The following is a 22,446-nucleotide window of genomic DNA, read 5'->3' on the forward strand; positions in this document are numbered from 1 at the left end:
ACTCTCCTTTTAAATCGCTGCACAGCCTGATGGCAGAAAAGCCCAAAAGGCAACCCCCAGATGGTGAACTTCTGAAACTTAATGGTAACATCCCTTCTATATCACAAATACATAGTAAATATGTGAAATCTGTTTAAAGTAGTAGATTGTGGTATTGCACACAGTTCATCTGTAAAGTACACACACAATTCTCAGTATCCGGGTCTAAAAGACAGTACATTTCCCAGGTTGCAGACCATATAACAGGCTAATCTACTCAAGAACTATGCAAGTAAGGATCTGTATCTTGCATACAAATTATCCTACCAGCTAGCTTAGTATCTGTCTTCTGGTAGTACCCACTAAGGGTACGTCTGCCTGCCGCCGGACCCTCCGGTAAGTGTAATCGATGTTCTGGGATCGATTTATCGCGTCTGGTTTAGATGCGATAAATCGATCCCGGAAGTGCTCGCCGTCGACGCCGGTACTCCAGCTCGGCGAGAGGAGTACGCGGCTCGACTGGGGAGCCTCCCTGCCGCGTCTGGACCCGCAGTAAGTTCGGACTAAGGTACTTTGAATTCAGCTACGTTATTAACGTAGCTGAATTTGCGTACCTTAGTCCGAGTGGGGGCTTAGCGGGGACCAGGCCCAAGTGATGCTTCAGAGAAAGATTTACAACATTCCTTATGCTCTTGGGATCTAACCTATGTTGAATCAGAAGGTACTGGGACAGGTTACTGCCTGAGTGGCATCAGTGCCTAAGCCTCATTCTTTGATGGGAATTTAGGCATCCACATATCTTACTTTTCCTAATTATAAATGTGATTCCTAGACAAATTATCTAGACCTCTTAAATCTAGCATCTGTTCTGATGAACTACTAAGGCACTGTAGGCCACAGATTGCAAATATGTTGCGTAAAAGATTTAATTTAGTTAATAAGCCCAGCACCAATAATTTAATCAAGAATCTGCTTGTTCTCCGACAGCAGAAAGAGGTGCAGCTGATTAATTTTCACTACACTTCATAATTTTGAATACATCAATCATGTCTAATGTAAATATTCTTTTCCACATGTAATCTTTGCACACTCATGTCTTCACACACAAATTCATGCAGTCATCCTCTGCCAAATCTATTCAATATTTGGTGTTTCTTGAAGAGAGATGAACAACGTTGAAGGCAAGACTCCAGTTAGAGAAGTACCATGGTCTGCTAGATCAGCTTCGTAGCAGCGACTCTTAAAAGATCTCATCTCACTTCTGCCACTGGCCTGCTCCCTTCATTCCACACTTTCAGCAGTGGATCCTCCAGGTTCAAAGCCGGCCAATGTAGATAATTTCCAGTTATTTTTATAGCTGCCTATTGTAGACATGACACTTCAACACCTTGTGCTATATACTGTGTTTTAAACAGCTGGTGTCTCTTTTTAATCCTTAAAAGAAAACTCCACTAACATTTACTGTGTTGGAGCCACAGGCTCTACTTCAACTCAGTATCCACTTCTCCTACTCTAATGAAACTTCCACACCAAGTTCTAAGACCTTCTCCCTACTAACTCCTCAGCATGAAAACCAGTTCTTTACTTTAACTGCTCGTTGCTCATCGTCTTTAAATTAACATCAGAAATGTTTCCCCATAGTTGTTTTTTCTTAAGTTTGAGGGACTTCTAGTTTAAAAAAAAAAACAAAAATGTCTGATGCTGCATTGACAGGGAGATGGACTGGATGCCCTAAATGAACTTGTATTACATTAAGGCTTAGTTTTCCTTTCTAGAAACTTCAGTTGATCATATTAGATTCAGTGATTGGCTCTACTAGTCTATCCTTAAACATACATTGCATGAACTGTAAGTAGCGGGATTCCTCTTTACTGACTCTTGCAGAGAGAAGCCCTGTTTTGGAGTTGATGACTTGAAAAATATTATCCATGTTCGTATAAGTACCTCAGCTACTTCATACCTGTTTTTGCTTTTTAGAAGTTGGCAATATCCTCCAGTCCTGTAGACTTACAGCTCTTAACTTCCTCCTTTTGGTATTTCTGTCTTTGTTTAAAACTACACTAATCTCCCATCAGAATTCCTTTCAAAACTATTATTTATAGTGTCTAGAGGTCTGCTAGAGATTATATAGACATTAGATATCTACACCTCTAACCTGATATAACGTGACCCAATATAACATGAATTCGGATATAACATGGTAAAGCAGTGCTCCGGGGGGGTGGGGCTGCGCACTCCGGCGGAGCAAAGCAAGTGCGATATAACACGGTTTCACCTAGAACGCAGTATGATTTTTTTGGCTCCTGAGAACAGCATTATATCGGGGTAGAGGTGTATATAGGTCTTGGATAAAGCCCCCAGCACACAATGCTTCTGCTGCATCACTTCTGGTTGAGTGTTGTGCAGAAGAATATTACTGCTAGTCATGGACAATGAGCAAGAGACAGGGGCAGCTTCCTCAGCAGATCTTGGCTTAATTCTTTCATCACACCACTACCACCCTTCCATGGCAATCTTGTGCTTATATTAAGAGTTGTCATACTGAATTAGACATGTAGTCCATTTACTCCAGTATCTTGTCTGACAGTGGCCAGTGCCAGAAACCCCATACATAACATTATGGAATAACCTGTTGAGAGGGGAAGTTTCTTCCCAATCAATCAGCTAGAGATTGGTTTATGAGCTGAAGCATGAGGGTCTTATACTCTTTTTCTAAAATGTATTTTATCCTACCTAGAGTAAGCAGTTCTTTTCATTAGCTGTATAGTCCTTCAAAATCTGCCTGTGTTCTTGGGAGTATCTTGTGCCAATGAGTTCCACAGAACTTGTTGTTCAATTTCACTAGATGGCATCTTGTTCTTATATGATGCGGATAAACAAGCTTATATTTTACCTTCTGTATATCTTTAGTTATTGCATAGACTTCTATAATGTCTCCTTTCCAGACAGTCCACATCACTTCCGTCTACACATAAATAATTCATCCTTATCCCTGTAATCACTTCCATTGCTCTTCTTGGAACACATTCTGCACTGTCATTCTTGAGCTAGTGTGCCCAGAGCTGAACATGGTGTTCCAGCTGAGGGTGTACCATTGTCTTATGATATGTTCAGGAGGTAAAAGGAGTTTGATAGAATATTACTAAGGCTGTCAATTAATTGCTGTTAACATGTGATTAACTCAAAGTACATTAAAGCATTTTTTTTTTTTGATGCATGCTAATTGCATAACTCTGAGATGGGGCTTGGTGGCTGGGAGACAAGGCCAGTCTTAAGGATGGATGTGGGGGGGCACTGACCAAAGTGCCATGCACAGGGGGGCAGTGCTGCATGCATCTGGTGCCCCCGTGAGCCAGGACTGGCCAGAGGGCTGTAGCAAGATGCAGCCCAGGTGCGACAGCACAGAGTCCGCCTTGAGCTGCAGGTTGAGTGCCAGGCACCACGAGCTGCAGCAGCAGCCCAGAAATAAGGAACACCCAAAAATATTTAAATAAATGGTATTCTATTATTAACAGTGCAATTAAAACTCTGATCATGACTTTTTAAATTTTGCAATTAATCATGCTTTCTAATCATTTGACAGCCTAAAAATTTCTAATATTTTGTTTGTTTTCTTTGCTACTGATTGCAGTTAGTTTAGAACTTGGTGATGTATACATGTATTCAAATCATTCCTCCCATTGTGCATTTGAATGACATATCAAAGGAAAGTCAAGCCCATGTTTCTCAGACAGGAATTACCCTAGTACCTCCAGTCATGTATCCAGCAATTAATTACAGCAGCACTACAATATTTAGTGCTTCTCTTTAGGTGGGAAAGGGATATTACACAGTGACACTGTATGGGCTGTCTAGGAAAACTGCATGTAAATAACCAGATGTGCTAGGATAGGAAGGCTATTGCATAACAACCATGGGAGCCTTAATGGCTATAAATGATGAAGGGCCTGAGTTTTACATACTAAAACATGGCATCTCTGGTAATGCAGTGCTCCTTACTACTCTCCTAGGGTAGTGAGGTCAGAGAGGAAGAGTGTTGCCACTTAAATCCGCAGCACTGTTACAGTAACTGGTGTATTCCTAGAGTGCTCTCACGAGTACAAGCTGCCATGATCCTTCCCACCTTGTGAAAGCTGCAAACATAGGCTAGAGTAGTTCACTAAACTTCCCTGTCAAATTCAGAAGTCAAATTCACCTAGGAGTTCGTTGTGTGTACGTTCCCATACTTAATCTTGGCTTGGTGTAGTTGTATGCGCAAAGCAAATTTCCATATGTAGCGTGATGGTAGGAAGGGGTTTCAGTAGTGTCTTTACTGCCTTGGAAATGGGACAGGTCTGCATGGACTGTATAAACTATCAATGGACTAGAGTACATAAGTCCCAAGCAGCATGTTTGTACTAAGGTGAGATAAGGAAGGGAAGATAGCTTCTGTGCAGAGCATGGCTATCATGGTGAGCATAAGGAAAAGAGGCAATCTATATTGCTTTCAACATAAACACCAATGGAGGCACCATGGAGAGTGTCATCTCTAGAAGCAGGCTGCAGATTATCTGACATACTCCAGCATTTTGCTATTAGAAGGGAAAATATTGCTCCCCCTTCATGTCCACAGCAGCAGGTCAGGCCAAACCTTCCGTCCTCCTTAGCTATCTTCAGCCACCTTCATAGTGAGAGACAATCTCCAACTGCCTATGTATTCAGACAGTAGTTCATACTGGCAGATGCACTACCCAGATGTGAGGTTGTTATTCTGTATTACACACACTACCTCCTTGCTGCAAATGCACGAGTTAGCAGCAGTGCATACCAGACCAGCAGAATCCTGCATCTGGCATGAACGAGTCTAGTCACCTTCAGAGTGACTTGTTGGATGAAGAGAGGGAGGAAAGAATTCAAACACCAAAGGTTGTAGGCAGGAAACTGAGTTTTATTTAAATTCTACTTATGAATTACTTGTCCATCTGCGAGCAAAGGATGCTGTACTCCTCTGGACTTACAGCATAGTGTGATAGAGCATTTAGAAATTCCTCCAGCGGGCAGAGACCTGCTCTGCATCCTCTCACCAATTGTTCCTGTAGGGGGACAATCAAGTTCACACTCATTTAATAAATAAATTCTTATGTTGCCAAAACCCCTTTTGTATGATGTCAAACAGGTGAAGTTGAGGCAGAGGTTAAAGAACTTTGCCAAAAGGTCCCACTGAATCAGTGGCCAGGCCAGAAAGATAATTAGGCTCCTGCCTACCTATCTTGTGGCTGAGTATTTTATCATGTTCCCTCTAACAGTGCAATCAAAATCTGTCTCATTCCATAATTTAGTGTGCTGGAAGTCTGCTGCAAGACCTCTATCTAGCCAACTGCATAGCAGAGCCACCACTGAGTCCTTACCTCTCCATGGTAAGACAGATGTACAAACCATTCTTTGGATTGTTGATGCTGATACAGTTCCACTGTCACATCTGCGGCATAGGGTGGCCACTTGTGATCAAAGATCCCCAGTGCCATCAACAGAGGGATGAGGGTAACGTCATGAGCAGCATAGAGAATGAGCTTTCTGGGGGAGGGGAAGAGATTTTGCATTTATTTCTCTGGATATCTAGCTACCACCCACATGCCTTTGCTAATGATGGATTAGCTTTTAAAACTCAGATAATAGTTACATACACAGCTGTTCCTTTACTCATACACACAATGTCTATGTGAATTGGCTCTTTACATGTGCAGCCAGTCACTGCTGGTAGCTAGAGAGACAGACAATTATATTGTCCTGTACCTGGCCTCCGTAGCAGGAGATGATGGATCCATTGCTTTCATTATATTCTCATGTACTGCATAGAGAAGAGGACCAACACACATCTGGAGAACCTCTCTAGAACAGATGGAATTGGAAATTAGCCTGAACAAAAAACTGTGGTCCACACAAAAGAAAAAGTTGGAGAACGCTTGATCTGTCCCTTATTTCACTTCCACGTTTTGTTTGCTCTGATATATGGATACGCACAACCTAGGGGTTGTGACCTGTACTGGTGTCATGACTATACCCTCCACTTCTGTATGGCTTGAAGGAACGGGAGAATCCCTGAAACATTTTTGTTTTAATGCAGGGCCAACATGTTGAGAACCACAGCCCTAATAAAAGGGAAAGCGTTCATAGTCTCTAAGGTGCCACAAGTACTCCTGTTCTTCCCATCACCAGAGAAGATCTGCTGGGCATTGCAGCTGGGGGCTGTTTTTTTTGTTTTTTTTTTAAAGGAAAAAATATTGTTTCCTTTGGCAATAAGTTAGCCTCCTATCACCTTTTACGAACAATTGTGAAACAGTTGCTCAGCTGTGCATATCAGCTGATATGTTCTGCAAGTCATGTGCTGCAGGCCTAGAAGGTGCTCTTCCCACTAGTATCAACCACTCTCTTTGCAGCCCTGCTGTGCGTGACAGGTGATGCACCACTGGGATAATTCTCTGCCTGGTGGAAATCAGATTCCACGAGTCTGGAATGACATCCTGCAAAAGGGATTCTTTGCTCATCCAGCCCCAGTCTCCCCGCTTCCCCCTTCAACCTAGTGAAGTACAGAACTGTCCTTCACGCCGGGGGCTGGAGATATGAGACATCACCTTGAATTATGTTCCAGGATGTAAATCATTGAGTCGATGGATCGACGCTCAATCGTTTTCAGGAAGTTCTTCAGCACGGGGCAGCTGGGCAAGTCATGTACCTGAAAGAACATGTGGAACATAAGAGCCAGCATGCAGCCACCCAAAAGCAGGTACCGATGACACATACACACTCACACCTACATACAGGTGTTCATGGGCTAAGTCTCACAATATGCACACTCCACAGGTCTGCACTTACTGTAGGAAACTAACTTGTGATGGGTGTTGCAGGGTTTTTTTTGGGGGGGAGGGGGGGCACGTTTAATATAAGGAGCTGGCCCTTATACCAACGGCAAGGTTTATATATTTCCCCTTAAGCTTTCATGCACATAAAGAGCACTAAACGTGCTCTTAACACCTATGATGGAGATACAGAGCTATTCTCCTGACGGCCAGACCAGCTGAATCCTATTAGTTCCAATGTAGAATAGGGATATAAAAAGGATTTTGAACCTCTCTCTTTGAGACAGGGAAATTTGAGCAAAGACAGAATCCTGCAAGAAAAAGCCCTGGAACCAGCCAAACTCAAGAGGAAGGACAGGTCAAAGTTTGTGTCAGTTAACAATAAAGGCAAACCTCAGGAAGGCAGTAAATTTGGATCATGTGTACTGTGGTAGGAGCCCGGTGGAAATGCCGCCTGCCTGTAGGCCCAGTTCTTGGCATGCTGATCAGAGCTAGGTAAATAATAGTAGGAAAAAACTTTGCAAATATATAGCTCAATATTTGAATTATTTACTGAGATTTGTAAGCTGAGTGAAGGAAGAAAAATGTTTCTTGAATAACTTATGTCAGGGGTGGACGAGAACTTGCCATTTAAATAAATGTTTATTATATAAACCGCATGCCGCCAACTCTTGTTGGTTAGAGAAGAGGGTGCTTTGAACCTTGCTTCATATTAAGACAATCTTCCTCAGGCTGCTACTTTCGAAGAGTCGCATCCAGCCAACTGGGCTGCACGGGCAGATGCCTCTGGAATGCCACTGACTTTAGGGGGCTCTGCACATGCGCAGGGGTCTACCTCTGTGGATCAGCTTGCAGGATAGGGGCCTGACATTGCTGCAATTATGTCCAACCTCACCAGCTCAGCAAAGATGTTGTCGAGTAGAAGAAAAAAATCCACAGACTTATCACTGTCGATCCCCATCTCCTCTCGAATCATTTTCAGATCATCAGAGATGCCTGGCTGCAACAAGACACTTTCCATTTTACCCCTGTCAAGAAAGAGGAGGCTTTTTAGATCCTCAGGCACGCTGGCAAGAGCAACAAGATAGCCGCAAGAGAACCTCCCTGCTCGTTGGGTAGGGCTGTCTTCCAGGAGTGCGAGGGAAGAGAATAGAAACCGCTCAGTGCTGGATGGTGTCCCAGCCTTTGGAATGCTGACACTAGAAGTGACAGATTCTCTGTCTGAGCTGATGCCAAGATTTTAGATTTGTCATTAGGACTCTAACCTGGGGAGGAGATGTTAATTCCAAGGAGGAAATCTAAATGAGACACAAGCATTTCCAAAGAAAAGGACACTCTCAGCAATGATTACATAGCAATTAATAGTCAGTGTCAGTGGAACTCAGCCCACCTGTACCGCCAGGGAGCACTACTTTGCCAAGCTTGCCTCAAAAAGAATGAGCAGTGAAAAAACCCTGGACTGATGCCTACAGTTGTTGTATTTGTTATAGGGGCAATGCAGAGTGATGCCATTAGTTAACTTGGCCTTTAGCCCCTCTTTTCAATTCTTTTTAAACTTTGCCAAACTTCACCCAATTGGGCTGTAAATGTCCATGCTGGATCTTTGCCTCAGTCTGAATGGGGATGGGGGAGGGGGGTGTTTCAGCAAAAACTCTTCAGCCTTTTCCCAGAATTAAATTGGGGGGGAAAGACAGCTTTATCAATGTTGAAAGAAACAGTCAGACTTTTCTTTTTAACAGTTCTAACCCCTCACAAACCCATCCCTATTTGGCAATCCTCCCAAAAATTTTACACATATGCAATTGTTCAGTGCTTGCTCCTTAGTGGTGTGAATGTCCTAGCTGCAGTGTGCATGTTCTCAGTCCTCACTGAGATGCCTGCAGCAGTCAGCCAGCTTGCCTGTCCACTGCTTACCCCATCAAAATACACCCTACATTGCAAAGCCAAGCATTCAGTTTTCATACACCAAAATTAAGGTTGCCTCTTTGTGTGAGAGAATTCTGAGAGTCTCTACTGGGATGTGGACAAAAGTGTGTCATGTAATCCAAGACAAGCGCAGTACATATGTGCAAAGGGGACAGCGTTAGATAGCACTGGCAACCTTAAATCTGGTATTTATTAACTTGAGTGCCTGATTTTGCAACCTTACTGTTCTTTTCATGTAGATTTTTATAAGAAATATTTTAAATTCTCAGATAAAAACTTACAGGTGCTCAGCCTTAACTCCAATCAGTTAAGGGTATAAATATTACACAGATGTTGTAATGATCCCAAAACACTACACACCCTGGACATTCAGAGTTAAGGTTAAATTTAAAATAAATCCAAACACATTAAAGAATGGAACTGCCGAGTTAAGGCTCCCAAGCAACCTTAACTCTGCCGTGTAGTGATGCTTGTGCTATAACCATACAAGTATGATTGGTGCAGAAGTGTTTGTAGTGATTAGATTAAACTGATCTTTCAAGATCTATTAAATATTTTTTCCCACATAGGGGAAATACTTTATGCAACTGCACAGAGACCAGGAGTACAGCCATTGCAATAGGAAGAATTCAGTGAATGAGGAAAACATGGTGCTTTCAGTTATTAGCAGTGATGTGCCATGATAGGGACCTCAGAAGAAGAGATGTGACTGGGGATTACCTGCTCAAATGCTTCAGGCGCTGGCAGTTCTGGTAATTGGGGTAGAGGATTTCAGTGCTTGCTTCATCAGTGACAATAGTAATGGGTCCTGTGGAAGGGACAAGAGGAGGCTTCTGTTATCCCTAGCACAGCTGGGCTTGCCTTATACTAGATCTGCTTTCACCAATACAGGAATACAGAACTGGGCCTTTGTGCAAGACCGTCTCCCCTTAAAGTCAGTTTCCTTGTACAAGGTCTCACTTTTGTTTTCATGTCCTTCCAAGGCTCTGCCAATTCTCTTTTTGTTAATCAATATTTACATTGTGGTACCATCTAGAGACCATTCAGATTGGAGCCTCATTGTGCACGGCTGTGGGCATACATTTCATAAATGGCAATCTCTGCCCTAAAGAGTTTATTGCTGTAGGAATCTTAACTGAGCGGGGGGGGGGGGGCGGCGGCATTTCCCACTGCTGAGTTTTGTGTGCCACAAAATATATCCCTCCCTGTAACCCATCAAGAGTGTTATGATCTGGTAGGTCACTTTGCTGCTGCCAAGACATTCAAGCCCAGGGACCAAGAGCAAATGAGATGCTCTCAAGACAGTCATATTTCTAGGGCCTGCTCCCTGTAACATTAGTCTCACATTGGTGAGCTTCAGGGTGCAGGTGAAGGTGTTTCTGGATGGTCAGACTTTTAACAGGGCTCAGGACTCTTACGGGCAGCATGCTCCAGGTTCTCTCAAGAGACATTTCAGACCTGACTATGTATTGTGGCCTACTCTTCATTTCTCATTGCCTGTTTCTGACACTGGTAAATGCTGCCCTACTCAGTCAAGCTGAGCTTGCAGGGGCAAGGGATCAAGGATGGGCATCAACATGAAGCCAAGGAAGAGACAGAGCAAAAGGCAAACTGACAACTCATGCACTAGGCAGGAGATCCTAGATGGGAGGGTGGGGGGGAGACAGCAATCTGGGGACCAGAGCAGTTGGGATGTGAGAGAGGAGAGTGTACCTAAGGTAGATTGGGGCGGAAGCAGAGTCAGAAACGACCCCCCCCCCCATACCTTCTTTATGCTGTTGGAACAGCCCAGCCAGCAGACACCGTGTGGACTCCAGATTGCGAACAATATTAGTGGAACGGACGCTGAAAGAGAGAAGGCAGCTTGTGAAACAGAGTGACACTGTCTTCCTCCTGTAAACAAGGCCACATCCAAGAACAATCTGTTGGACATGGGACCTTGATCTCCCCACAAATCAGCAGCTCCAGATACTCACTGTTAATATTAGCATCACTGAAATGGCAACTCGGACATCGAAGGCACTAGTGTCTCAAATTTTTGTACTGGTGACCCCTTTCACACAGCAAGCCTCTGAGTGCACATACACACACACCCTAAATTAAAAACATTTTTTTTTAATATTTACCACTATTATAAATACTGGATGTGAAGCAGGGTTTGGGGGTAGAGGCTGACAGCTCGTGACCCCCCTCCCCCATTTGAGAACCTATGCACTAGTGACTCCTGGTACCAAGTTGTACTGGCTATGTGGGAGGAGTCAGAGGCCTGCAGTGAGAGACACTGGGGGAGGAGCATGTCAGTCAGCCTTCATCCAAGAAGTAAGAGTGAGGGCTGCAGGGGGACGCATGCAGGAATTTTCAGAAACTCACAAGACCTCGGAAGGTTTGAACACCGGAGATAGAAAGTTGATCTTCTCCACATAGCTTCTCCTCAGCCTTTCCCCCAGTTCAAACATCTGCTGCATCCCCACTGCTGTCAGCTGCCCAGCAACGACACCACCCTGGGGAGACAAACAGCAGTCACATTCGGTGCATGGAAAGATACGAGTCTCGCAAGGGGAACCTGATCAAGGGGAAAGAGTCTCTCACCTTCAGTGTGGTCTTTTTGTATTGATCTTCATAAGGGGAGTGAGGTTTTGGCCCACCAGAGAGGTCAGTTACTGTGTAATCAAACTGGGTTTGAGCAGGGACTTCTAACAGAGTTGGATGCCACTCCACCTGATGCAAAAAACATGAGAGAAATGCTTCATTAGAAAATAATCATCTTCCAATCACATCAGAACTACTCTGGGCTACACCAAGGCATGGGGGAATACACTGTGCTGCCTCTGTGATAATGAGACAGCGTCAAGTAATATATAGTACATGACTCCATCGTCTCCCGTTATATAACACAGCATCTTGGAACATACAGTGCTACGACATCTGAGACCCTCCATTATTGAGACATGCAACATGACCTCTCTATTGCTCCTGAGAACCTCCAGCACTGAGACCGCCATACCCCTCTAACAGCTGAAGAAATAACAGGCGATCACACCTGCTACTAACAGCACACTGAATTTCTCCTTGAGCTAAATTGTAGAGCTAATCCTCTCAGATTCAAGAGCCCTGAAAAGCTGGGTCAGTCACAATGATGCTCAGGTAAGTGGGGCAGTGTAGTGCCTGCTTACTGGAGCAGCCTGCATAGCAAGTGCTCATTGCCCTGAAACAGCTCTCTCTGTCTGAGTACTGGGAGTCGAGCACTTGGTTAAAGCGGCAAGTAGAAACGGTTTTGCCACTTCAGTGGCAGGCTGTTGTTGTACTGGCAACTAATGGATAGGACGCCAGAGGGGGAGCTTGTACTTTTGAATCTGTAGGCTCCCCCAGCCAGATTTCTTACAAACATTACATTCCCTCTATTGTATTCAGCGCAACAGCCAGCAATTCAGTAGGTAAAAGCTGGATCTAGCTAATTTTTGTTCCCAAATCCCAGTGTCTTATCCTGGTTACCCTATTTAAAGGTACACTCTAGTGACAACGCTCCTGAAAAACCAGATGCATGTAGACAAAAATGGCCTAAAAAACCCAAGTCGTTACCCTAGATCTAGCCATTTTTTATTTCAAGCCCTAAATTTGTACCCCCTACAATAGAAAACCGAAGCCAATACCCATTGTACCAATACAAAGAAGGCATGGACCCTGATAGATCTTGGTTCAAAAGGGCAGCAAAAAATTGGATCTAGCTGGTATTTGGCAAACACTGTAATTTAAATCTGAAGAAGTGAGGTTTTTACCCACGAAAGCTTATGCCCAAATAAATCTGTTAGTCTTTAAAGTGCCACCAGACTCCTTGTTGTTTTTGTAGATACAGACTAACACGGCTACCCCCTGATACTGTAATTTAAAGTGGCTTTGTGCACTTAAACAGATATGCATCGTCTACAGTAACAATGTGTAGTTACATATGTTTGGAGAAAATGTGACATTATAGGGGGGAGGGATAGCTCAGTGGTTTGAGTATTGGCCTGCTAAACCTGGGGTTGTGAGCTCAATCCTTGAGGAGGCCACTTAGGGATCTGGGGCAAAATCAGTACTTAGTCCTGCTAGTGAAGGCAGGGGGCTGGACTTGATGACTTTTCAAGGTCCCTTCCAGTTCTAGGAGATGGGATATCTCCATTTAAAAAAAAATTGGATCTCTGCACATGACGCTATTTGAGTTAAAGTGTGACAGACATCTTTTTGAAAGTCTCAGATGCCAAACTCTATTTTATATCAGATAGTAAGTGTGGCTAAGGGATAGGACATCAGCAGCTTCTCAGTACACAAAAGTGAATTTATAATATTTCCCTGTAGTTAAACTAGTTATCATAATTATGTGTACTTATACAGTAACAGAAGATCCAGTTCTGCCCTCAGCTATGCACCCACACTGATGTCAATAGAACATGTCTGTGCACTCAATATTAACTACGTTTTAAATTAATACATTAGAACCTTGCTAAACTGCAACTTCCTAATTCCCATATTTAAATAAATGGTGTGAACCCTCTTCTCAGCAAAGATTTCACAGCAGACTCCTGTAGCGAGGTTTCATATTGCCAAGACTTCATTACTTTTGCACATTATTAGAGAGTATGTTTACTACTACACCATATTGTATAAATAATTAAAATTAAACTACAGCTGACACAATAAATGAATAGAGAACACTATAATGAAATAGCTTTGTTATTCTGTTCACTTGCTAATTAAAAAAAATCAGCACTTGGTAATGGGACTCCCTGTTGTCACGCCAAATGAGCAAGGCTTTATGGTATTGTTAACTGCATCTAACTTTAATTAATTACTATTTTATCCAATATTGTTATTTTTTCCAAAATGGTATCCTAACAATTCTGACTCCCTTTATCCTGCTTGGATTTGTGTACAAGTCAATTTGAATCAGAGATCTCTCTCATCCCCGTTTTAAAGACAGCCATTACACCATCCCTGGCTAATGTATCTACCAAAGCCACAAATTTGATAGCAATCTAGGTCACAGTTGGAACCAAACACTCATATGCACAGTTGCACTGAACACACTAACATCAAATATGATCTGACCAACACTAGACAAGATGCTCCCTCTTCTTCCACCTTACCAGCTGCATTTATTGTCTACATAGACGGTAAAAATCTACGATTCAGGGGCAAAAATGGACAGGTTCTGATAGGATCCAGATACCACATCCAGGAGTTGGAAGATGCACCGAGTCTAAATCCCTACAAGTACAAATGTCTCTGAAACAGGGCACTGATTATGTTTGGGAGGCTCAGTGTCATTAGATTCTTAGGTCCAAAGCCTTTACCTAGGAATTGCAGGTGTTCTCAGCACAATGACCAAAGGGCAGGCCAACCTTTCAAAAAGACACGTTACCCTTCAAAGGCACTTTGGTCTTTTGGAGTGTTTAGGCTTTAGGAACGATTTAATGAGACGCCCAAAACAAAAACCCCCGGAGTCTAGGCCAGAAGCCCCATCACAGGGCAGCATCATTTCCCAGTGTTGGATGCCAGAACCACCAGGCTCCCTGAGACAAAGGGCTGCCATGTCTTCACTTTGTCAAACCCATCCTGTTCACCATCTCCTCTCCTCCTGCTAAACCACACTGCCACTTCCCTGAAGGATAACTGCTCTTGTCCTCATAAATAAGTGTAGAGTACACAAAGGTAGGGGAGAATGGTGTACTGGTAAGTGACCCTGTCAGCAGGTAGGGGATCTTGGGGGACAACTACTGCACGGGTGGGGTGCAAAATAAACTTTATTAAGAAAATGCAAAAACAAGGAAAATTTAATAGTGAGGGGTACAGGGTTTGTTAAGGTAGACAATTGGGGTGGGGTTTCTTTTAGTAAATAGGATAGGGGGTTTCAATAGTGGGGTCCAATACAGTGGTAACCAATTAACACTGAAGTATAAATGTAACAGGTAGCTAATAGTTTCTATGTAAAGGGTATGTCACAGCAGCATATAACCAACTAACAGTTATCGGTAAAATGGGTTAAATAACCAACAATTACCCCAACTCTAGGTAAAAATATGTCACAGTGGTGTAAATGTAAAATGTGAGGTGTGTTAGAGAGAAAAAGGGTAACCAATGGGGTTTAATGCTAGACTTCAGTAATACAATTGAGGTTTGGCAGCAGCAGGAGCAGGGTGAGCACATGGGGGAAGGGATTAAAAAAGAGAGAGAGAGAAAGGCAGTGGTAGAGGAGTGAGGTTGGGGGATGGGGGAAGAGGAGCACATGGTGGAGCAGAGACCAAAGGCAGAGGTGCTGCGGAGGGAGATTTAAACTCAGGGAGACACAGAGAGCAGACAGGCTGCAAGTTTAAACAGCAGAGAGACTGCAAAACGAGTGACTGGGGAGCTCGGGCAAGCTCGGGGGAGGGGGGAGGTTAGGGCAGCGGGAAGACAGACTTAACCACAATTATACAGAAGACAGTAAAATCTTATCTATGATCTAACTTAACCAAGACTACACAAATTAGCAAATAACAGAACACAATGCAACAATTTTTTTTAAACCTAACTTACAGAGCGCAATACAAACAATTCTTTAAACCTAACTTAACCACAGCTATGCAAAATGAAATTACAACTTATCTAGACTAAGAACCTGATTCTAATAGGTGCACCTTACACTATGCCGCTTCTTTGATTGGGAGGGGGAGCAGTTCCAGAGGGCAGAGTGGTGTGTGCCCAGGGTACAGCCCCGGGGGGGGGGGGGGGGGGGGGTTTAACTAGTGGTGGCTGCAGCAGTGGGGTGACTGCAAGCCGGCAGCCCAGGATACAGTCCAGGAAGGCACAGCCTAGCAGCGACACAGGCTTATTTCCAGTAGCAAAGGCACTGCGGAGCAAGAAATAGATTACAGATACAGACCAAGGAGTTAGCTTGGGTCTGTTTGCTGGGGAAACAAGGCCAGCAGCTAGGACAGGGGAAGTTTGCAAGAGGGAGTTCTTACCAATCCCCAGGACAGCAGCAAGCACAGAGACAGGAACGGCAGTAGCATCGGAGGATGGAGAGAGGACTCAATTCGCTTACAATAATCAGGAGATCTCCAGGCACAAATTTGTTGTTCGTGGGAGGGGAGTTTAAAAACGAGGGTACGCTCAAAAACAAACGAGAGCGGGGAGAGGGCCCCCCCCAAAGACCCATAGCTGATCAGACCAGGTGGCAAAGCAAGGACCTTCTCCAAGGTCTGATCAGAAAATGTCCGGCTTTAAAGGCAAACTCAGGCAGTTTCCCACCAGTACTTTTGATTGGCTCCTCTTGATACACGGGAGGAGAGAAGGCAGGGAAAGGCTGCAGGGAAGCATAGGCATGCCTGGGCATGTTCTGAGCCACAGGTATGACTCATATGCTTAATTAGTTGGCCACTTCAGGTCTTGCATTTCTGGGCAGCGCCCCCGCACACCGAGCCCGGGTCTGAACAAAGGAACCATGGGGGGAGGGATAGCTCAGTGGTTTGAGCACTGGCCTGCTAAACCCAGGGTTGTGAGTTCAATCCTTGAGGGGGCCACTTGGGGATCTGGGGCAAAATCAGTACTTGGTCCTACTAGTGAAGGCAGGGGGCTGGACTCAATGACCTTTCAAGGTCCCTTCCAGTTCTAGGAGATGGGATACCTCCATTAATTAAGTATTTATTTTATTATTTTTAATTAAACCAAACAAAGAAGCAAGAAGCCCCCTCCCTAGGCAGAGCAATGGCTCCAGTTAGGCTGTACAAGCCATTCCTATGAATAGGGCTGTGACTTTAGTTAGCACAATGGCCGGGAGGGGCGGCCACACAGGACAAACAGAAAGGAGAGGGGGGAAAAGGAATGCAGTAGGGGGACAGCTGTAACAGACAGTAAGCATTTTATTTTTAACACTAGTTGTCATTATACATAGTAAATGATTTTGAGTTGGGGGAGAAAAATAAAAATTAAGTGGATTCAGCAGTGGATTTCCTTCCTCTCCCCCCAAGCTTTATTGCACCAGAATGCACTGGGAATCGGACTTTTCTAGTGCAAGGGCACTGAATATAAGTGTTGTTTGTAAGGAGCCAACATAGCCTAATAGACTGGGGCTTAGGGGAACTGATTTCTAGTCCTAATTCTGCTGCAGGGAGACCTTAGGTAAGTTATGTCCCCTTGTGCCTCAGTTTCCTCCATCTGTTAAATGGGGATAATGATACCTCCTTTGTAAAACTACTACCTACTTTAAAATCTAGTAATAAAAGAGAAGTGGTATTATTAAATGGTAAAATGTGGAAACCAATATATAGTTAGGTCCAGAAGGATCCAAATGCTAGATCTGAAATGTTGCCACTCTACTTGATCTGTCAGGATCTAGATTTTACTATTGTAGAGTCGTCAGCTATACTTGTTTATAAATATGGTACAAAAACTGGAAGTTCAGAGCTGAGTCTAGGACTGTGAATCAGCTGTACCAGGAAGAGTCAGAATTCACACTTTAGCACAGTAGTACTTATCTACTTGCCAGTAGACACTACTGTTTAGGAACAAAAATTAGATAGATTCAGATTTTACTTGAAGTCAAACTTTTAAAACAACAATACACTTCACTGTTCTGTTCCACTGCTCTAGTGCACACCCTAGGGTGACCAGACAGCAAATGTGAAAAATCGGGACGGGGGTGGGGGGTAATAGGAGCCTATATAAGAAAAAGACCCAAAAATTGGGACTGTCCCTATAAAATCGGGACATCTGGTCACCCTAGCACACCCTGTCACTGCAGATACTCTCCCCCCTCCCCCAAGATACAGGGACAGCAGCTTCTTCTGCTCCTCAGATCAGCCACGCTGTCCTTACATTCGGAGTTTCCAGTAGCCCCTTCTCACCTGCTCTGGTTTCGGGATAGGTCTTAAAGGAGTGCGCGCTCCATGCCGAAATATGACCTGGACCAACTTCAGCTCCAGCTGATGGCGATCGCCGCTGTACTGAGTTTTGTCCCTTCTCAGCTCAGCCAGGGCTACCCTCTTCTGCTGCACACAGAAAGCCAGGGTGCCCAAGACACTCACTCGAGCCCAGATACCCATGCCCAGGAGCTGTCCTCCCTACAAGATGCTGCGTGTGGATTAGCTTATGTAATGCCAGCCCTGGGAAAGGGTGGAGGCGGAAGGAGGCTGCACCTCAGCCCACAAATTCAGCTACCATAAACAGGCACATTGGGGGTAGGGCGACCAGACAGCAAGTGTGAAAAATCAGGACACTTTTTGGGGGTGGTGATGATAGCTGCGAACTGTACATAAAACAAAGTCCCTAATATGGAGACGTCTGGTCACCCTGGCTGGGGGGAAAGGAGGAGGCTGCTGACCCCCCACTTTCCTTTAGCATAACCTGTGAGCGAGGTGCAGGGCTAAGCCAGCTCCACCCCCGCTAGCCCGGGGCGAGCAGAGGAGCAGGGAAGGGATGCAAAGCGTCACGTTGCAGCAGCTCCTCTCTTCCGGGCACAAGGGGGGGAGGAGCGGGCCCGTCCCCGCTACACACTCCGGAGCCTCCCAGCCGGACCTGGGGCCAGTTCGAGCACCCCAGACAGTGGAAAGAGCGGAGCCACGCACAGGATTATGGGGAATGTAGTTTTCCCACCAGCATATGCCCTTGCTGGGAGACCGCGGATGGACGACAACTCCCAAGATGCAGCGCGGCGAAGTGGGACACGCCTCTTCCTGGAAGCGTTCGGTGCACTCACCTGTGAGTTGGGAGGGCGACGGGGCCTGCGCTGTGAAGATAGCGCATGCGCAGAAGAGGGACTCTCGGGGCGGGGAGTTAGGGGTTCCGCGTGCTGCGCTCGGGGCTCCTCGTAGTTCCCGCAGGGCTTGGCACGTGCTGAGGCGAGGCGTGTGCATTGAGGGTGCCCTGGCCTTGGGGGTCAGGCTGGGACATGCCACAGCTCACTGAGCAGGGGTAAGAGCGGCCGATGCTTCGTGCGTAGTCCACAGTGAGCAGCTCCCCGTGCCCAGCTGCAGAGATCTTTCATCCATGCCTCTCACAGATTACACCCCCCCGCCCTCCTTTCCGCCCTCCAAGGTGTCTCTGCAATCCTCTTCTCCGACACCCCCAAACAGGTCCCTCCACAGTCTTCCATGTGCCACAAGATGTTCAGGGACCCCCCGCCCCCGACAAATCCAATCCCCAACTGCCATACCTAGACTCAGGCCTTGGCTACACTTGCGAGTTGCAGCGCTGTAAAGGCTCCCCCAGCGCTGTAACTCACTCCCCGTCCACACTGGCAAGGCATTTGCAGCGCTGTATCTCCTTGGTTGCAGCACTGCATGTACTCCACCTCTCCGAGAGGAATAGCAAGTGCAGCACTGCCGCTGCAGCGCTGTGGCACCAGTGTGGCCGCCCAATGCGCTGTGAATGGTCTCCAGAATTATTCGGCAGTATCCCACAATGCCTGTTCTAGCCACTCTGGTCATCAGTTCAAACTCTACTGCCCTGGCCTCAGGTAACCAACCATGTGACCGACCCTTTACATTCCCCGGGAATTTTAAAAATTCCCTTCCTGTTTGCTCAGCCCGGCGTGGTGTGGAGTGCTATTAGCGAATCTTTCCAGGTGACCATGCCTCCACGCGCCAAGCGAGCCCCAGCATGGAGCAATGGCGAGTTGCTAGACGTCATCAGTGTTTGGGGGCAGGAAGCTGTCCAGTCCCAGCTGCGCTCCAGCCATAGGAATTACGATACCTTCAGGAAGGTATCAAAGGACATGATGGAAAGGGGCCATGACCGGGACGCCCTGCAGTGCAGGATTAAAGTGAAGGAGCTACAGAGTGCCTACCGCAAAGCCCGCGACGCAAACAGCCACTCGGGTGCTCCCCCCGCGACCTGCCGATTCTACAAAGAACTGGATGCGATACTTGGGGTCAACCCCACCTCCACTCCGAGCACCAGCATGGACACTTCAGAGCCGGTGTGGGGCGGGGAAGGAGGAGGAAAACGGGAGTGATGATGGTGGGCCAGATGGAGACACCCCAGAATCCCTGGAGCCATGCAGCCAGGAGCTCTTCTGGAGCCTGGAGGAAGGTAGCCAGTCGCAGCGGCCGGTACTTGGTGGAGGACAAACAGAAGAGCAGGTTCCCGGTAAGCAGTTTTTTTTTTTCAGGAAGGAATTTTTTCGGTGCAGGCTCTTTGGGAGAGGAGGGTTAGGCATGCATGCCTAGATGCAGAATAGTGCATTGATGTGGTTTATCACATCGCGGTAATCGGCCTCGGTAATCTCTTCGAATGTCTCATCCAGAACGTGTGCAATGCGCTTGCGCAGGTTTATCGGGAGAGCCACCATGGTCCTTGTCCCAGCCAGGCTAACGTGTCCGCGCCACTGTGCCGCGAGGGGCGGGGGGACCATTGCTGCACACAGGCAAGCTGCATATGGGCCAGGGCGGAAGCCGCAATGCAGTAGAAGACCCTCCCTTGCTTCCCAGGTCACCCTCAGCAGCGAGATATCGTCCAGGATGAACTCCTGTGGAAAATGTTGGGACAGTGTTCAGTGTAGGTGCCCCCTGAAGCTGTTGGCTCTCCCCAAGGCACAGAAATGCAGAGGACAGTGCAGCCCTGAAACAATCAGCCCCCATTACTCACCATTTTGAGGCTCCCGTGGGATATGTGTGCTCTGTTTCAGACGGGAAAATTATGCTATTGTGTAGACCCTGTGTGTTTTCTACTCCTTAAGTGCGGGGGGAATCATTACTCTGTCTGGTATAAACAATGCTGCCTCTGTTAAATGTTGCATTTTGCTTATACAGCTGCATCAACCTTGAGACCTCAGCCGTCCCTCTTATTGCCTGCTCAGAGACTGCAAAGACTCAGGAAGAGACCGCGAAAAAGCAAAGAAGACATGCTGCAAGAAGTGATGCAGCAATCCATTAAAGAGAATGAGAAAGCACAGGACTGGAGGGAGAGAGAAAGCAGGATCCGCCAGGAAAACGCAGCGCACCGCCGGCAAAGCACTGCGCACTGGCAGCAAAGCACTGATAGGCTCATAAGCATCCTGGAGCGCCAAGCAGACGCTATCCAGGAGCTGGTAGCCATGCAGAAAGAGGAGCAGTACCGCAAACGCAAACACTACCCCCCCACAGCTCTTGTCCCAAAACTCTTTCCGTTGTGCCCCACTGTCACCTCCAACCCACTTTCCCCAACTTCCGTGTTCTTCACACCACCCGCTGCCTCCAACACCAGTATCTTCATCACCCAGCCCTGAAAACCACGACCCTTACCCTCTGCACCCAACCCCCATCACCATGCAGTATAGCTGCCCTGAAGTGCAGCACTCACTGCACAGCGCACCAGACAGGACATACGTGAATCTGTGATTGTACTGTTCCTCACTCCACCCCCTTGTTTCTTTTCAATAAATAATTTTTTTTTCTTTTCAATAAATGGATTCTTTGGCTTTGAAAACATTCTTTATTATTGCATAAAGTAAAAGACTCCTTAGCCCAGGAAATAAACAGGCACTGCAAGTCTGCTTGTCTGCTAAGCAGACACTGATTCCTAAAGATTGGAACTACTGCACTTCATTCCCGTGCAGGGCACCACATATCACTGCTGGTTTTCAGCCTCAAATTGCTCCCTCAAGGCATCCCTAATCCTTGCAGCCCCACGCTGGGCCCCTGTAATAGCCCTGCTCTCTGGCTGTGCAAATTCAGCCTCCAGGTGTTGAACCTCGGAGGTCCATGCCTGAGTGAAGCTTTCACCCTTCCCTTCACAAATCTTATGGAGGGCACAGCACGCGGATATAACCGCGGGGATGTTGTTTTTGGCCAAGTCCAGCTTCCCATAAAGAGATCGCCAGCGGCCCTTTAAACGGCCAAAGGCACTCTCCACAGTCATTTGACACCGGCTCAGCCTGTAGTTGAACCGTTCCTTGCTGCTGTCAAGGCTCCCTGTGTAGTGTTTCATGAGCCACGGCATTAACGGGTAAGCAGGATCTCCAAGGATCACAATGGGCATTTCAACTTCCCCTACCGTGATCTTCCGCTCTGGGAAAAAAGTCCCGGCCGGCATCTTCCTGAATAGCTAAGTGTTCCAAAAGATGCGTGTGTCATGCACCTTTCCGGGCCAGCCTGTGTTAATGTCAATGAAACGCCCACGGTGATCCACAAGTGCCTGGAGAACCATAGAGAAATACCCCTTCCGATTAACGTACTCGGATCCGAGGTGGGGTGGTGCCAGAATAGGAATGTGCGTCCCATCTATCATCCCTCCACAGTTAGGGAATCCCATTTGTGCAAAGCCATCCACTATTTCCTGCACGTTACCCAGAGTCACGGTTCTTCTGAGTAGGATGTGATTAATGGCCTTGCAAACTTGCATCAACACGATTCCAACGGTCGACTTTCACACTCCAGACTGGTTTGCGACCGACCGGTAGCTGTCTGGGGTTGCCAGCTTCCAGATTGCAATAGCCACCCGCTTCTCCACTGGCAGGGCAGCTCTCAATCTCGTGTCCTTGCGCCGCAGGGTGGGGGCTAGCTCCTCACACAGTCCCATGAAAGTGGCTTTTCTCATCCGAAAGTTCTACAGCCACTGCTCGTCATCCCAGACTTCCATGACGATGTGATCCCACCACTCGGTGCTTGTTTCACGAGCCCAAAAGCGGCGTTCCACGGTGCTGAGCATGTCCATGAATGCCACAAGCAATTTTGTGTCATACGCATTACGCAGCTCGATACCATCGTTGGAC

General features: G+C 46.3%; 2 protein-coding genes across 4 annotated transcripts; one reads left to right on the forward strand and one right to left on the reverse strand.

The window, feature by feature from the left end:
* Positions 1 to 4,885: 4,885 nt before the first annotated feature.
* ACP6 (acid phosphatase 6, lysophosphatidic) lies at positions 4,886 to 18,309 on the reverse strand. 3 transcript variants are annotated; one of them, XM_054046735.1, is made up of 10 exons: positions 17,603 to 18,305; positions 11,331 to 11,459; positions 11,112 to 11,242; positions 10,507 to 10,586; positions 9,462 to 9,549; positions 7,711 to 7,843; positions 6,591 to 6,691; positions 5,752 to 5,847; positions 5,367 to 5,532; positions 4,886 to 5,051 (listed from the first exon to the last, which is right to left on the reverse strand). In XM_054046735.1, the coding sequence occupies exons 1-10, from the start codon at positions 17,798 to 17,800 to the stop codon at positions 4,929 to 4,931; spliced, it is 1,245 nt and encodes a 414-aa protein (XP_053902710.1). In that variant the 5' UTR covers positions 17,801 to 18,305; the 3' UTR covers positions 4,886 to 4,928. The 3 variants fall into 3 exon arrangements, with proteins under 3 accessions (XP_053902710.1, XP_053902717.1, XP_053902723.1); XM_054046742.1 differs by lacking the exon at positions 17,603 to 18,305 and adding an exon at positions 15,722 to 15,982; XM_054046748.1 differs by lacking the exons at positions 5,367 to 5,532; positions 5,752 to 5,847 and having other exon boundaries at positions 17,603 to 18,309.
* Positions 18,310 to 18,893: 584 nt separating this feature from the next.
* Positions 18,894 to 21,092, forward strand: LOC128847410 (uncharacterized). Its single transcript, XM_054046801.1, has 3 exons — positions 18,894 to 19,212; positions 19,321 to 19,844; positions 20,507 to 21,092. Exons 2-3 carry the CDS (start codon positions 19,613 to 19,615, stop codon positions 20,959 to 20,961), a joined length of 687 nt encoding a protein of 228 aa, XP_053902776.1. The 5' UTR covers positions 18,894 to 19,212; positions 19,321 to 19,612; the 3' UTR covers positions 20,962 to 21,092.
* Positions 21,093 to 22,446: the final 1,354 nt, after the last annotated feature.

This window comes from Malaclemys terrapin, chromosome 1 (assembly GCF_027887155.1).
Source record: "Malaclemys terrapin pileata isolate rMalTer1 chromosome 1, rMalTer1.hap1, whole genome shotgun sequence".
Lineage (NCBI taxonomy): Eukaryota > Metazoa > Chordata > Testudines > Emydidae > Malaclemys > Malaclemys terrapin.

Bases quoted from the DNA above. Each gene is read 5' to 3' on its own strand.
- LOC128847410 (XM_054046801.1), top strand. From the start codon at position 19,613: ATGCGATACTTGGGGTCAACCCCACCTCCACTCCGAGCACCAGCATGG. The intron at 19,845-20,506 runs GTAAGCAGTTTT...TTGCTTATACAG, and splicing joins AACAGAAGAGCAGGTTCCCG to CTGCATCAACCTTGAGACCT.
- ACP6 (XM_054046735.1), bottom strand. From the start codon at position 17,800: ATGGGTATCTGGGCTCGAGTGAGTGTCTTGGGCACCCTGGCTTTCTGT. The intron at 9,550-10,506 runs GTATGGGGGGGG...TCCCTTCCACAG, and splicing joins GTTCCAACAGCATAAAGAAG to GACCCATTACTATTGTCACT. The intron at 5,848-6,590 runs GTGATGTCTCAT...CATCTGTTCTAG, and splicing joins ATCCTGGAACATAATTCAAG to AGAGGTTCTCCAGATGTGTG.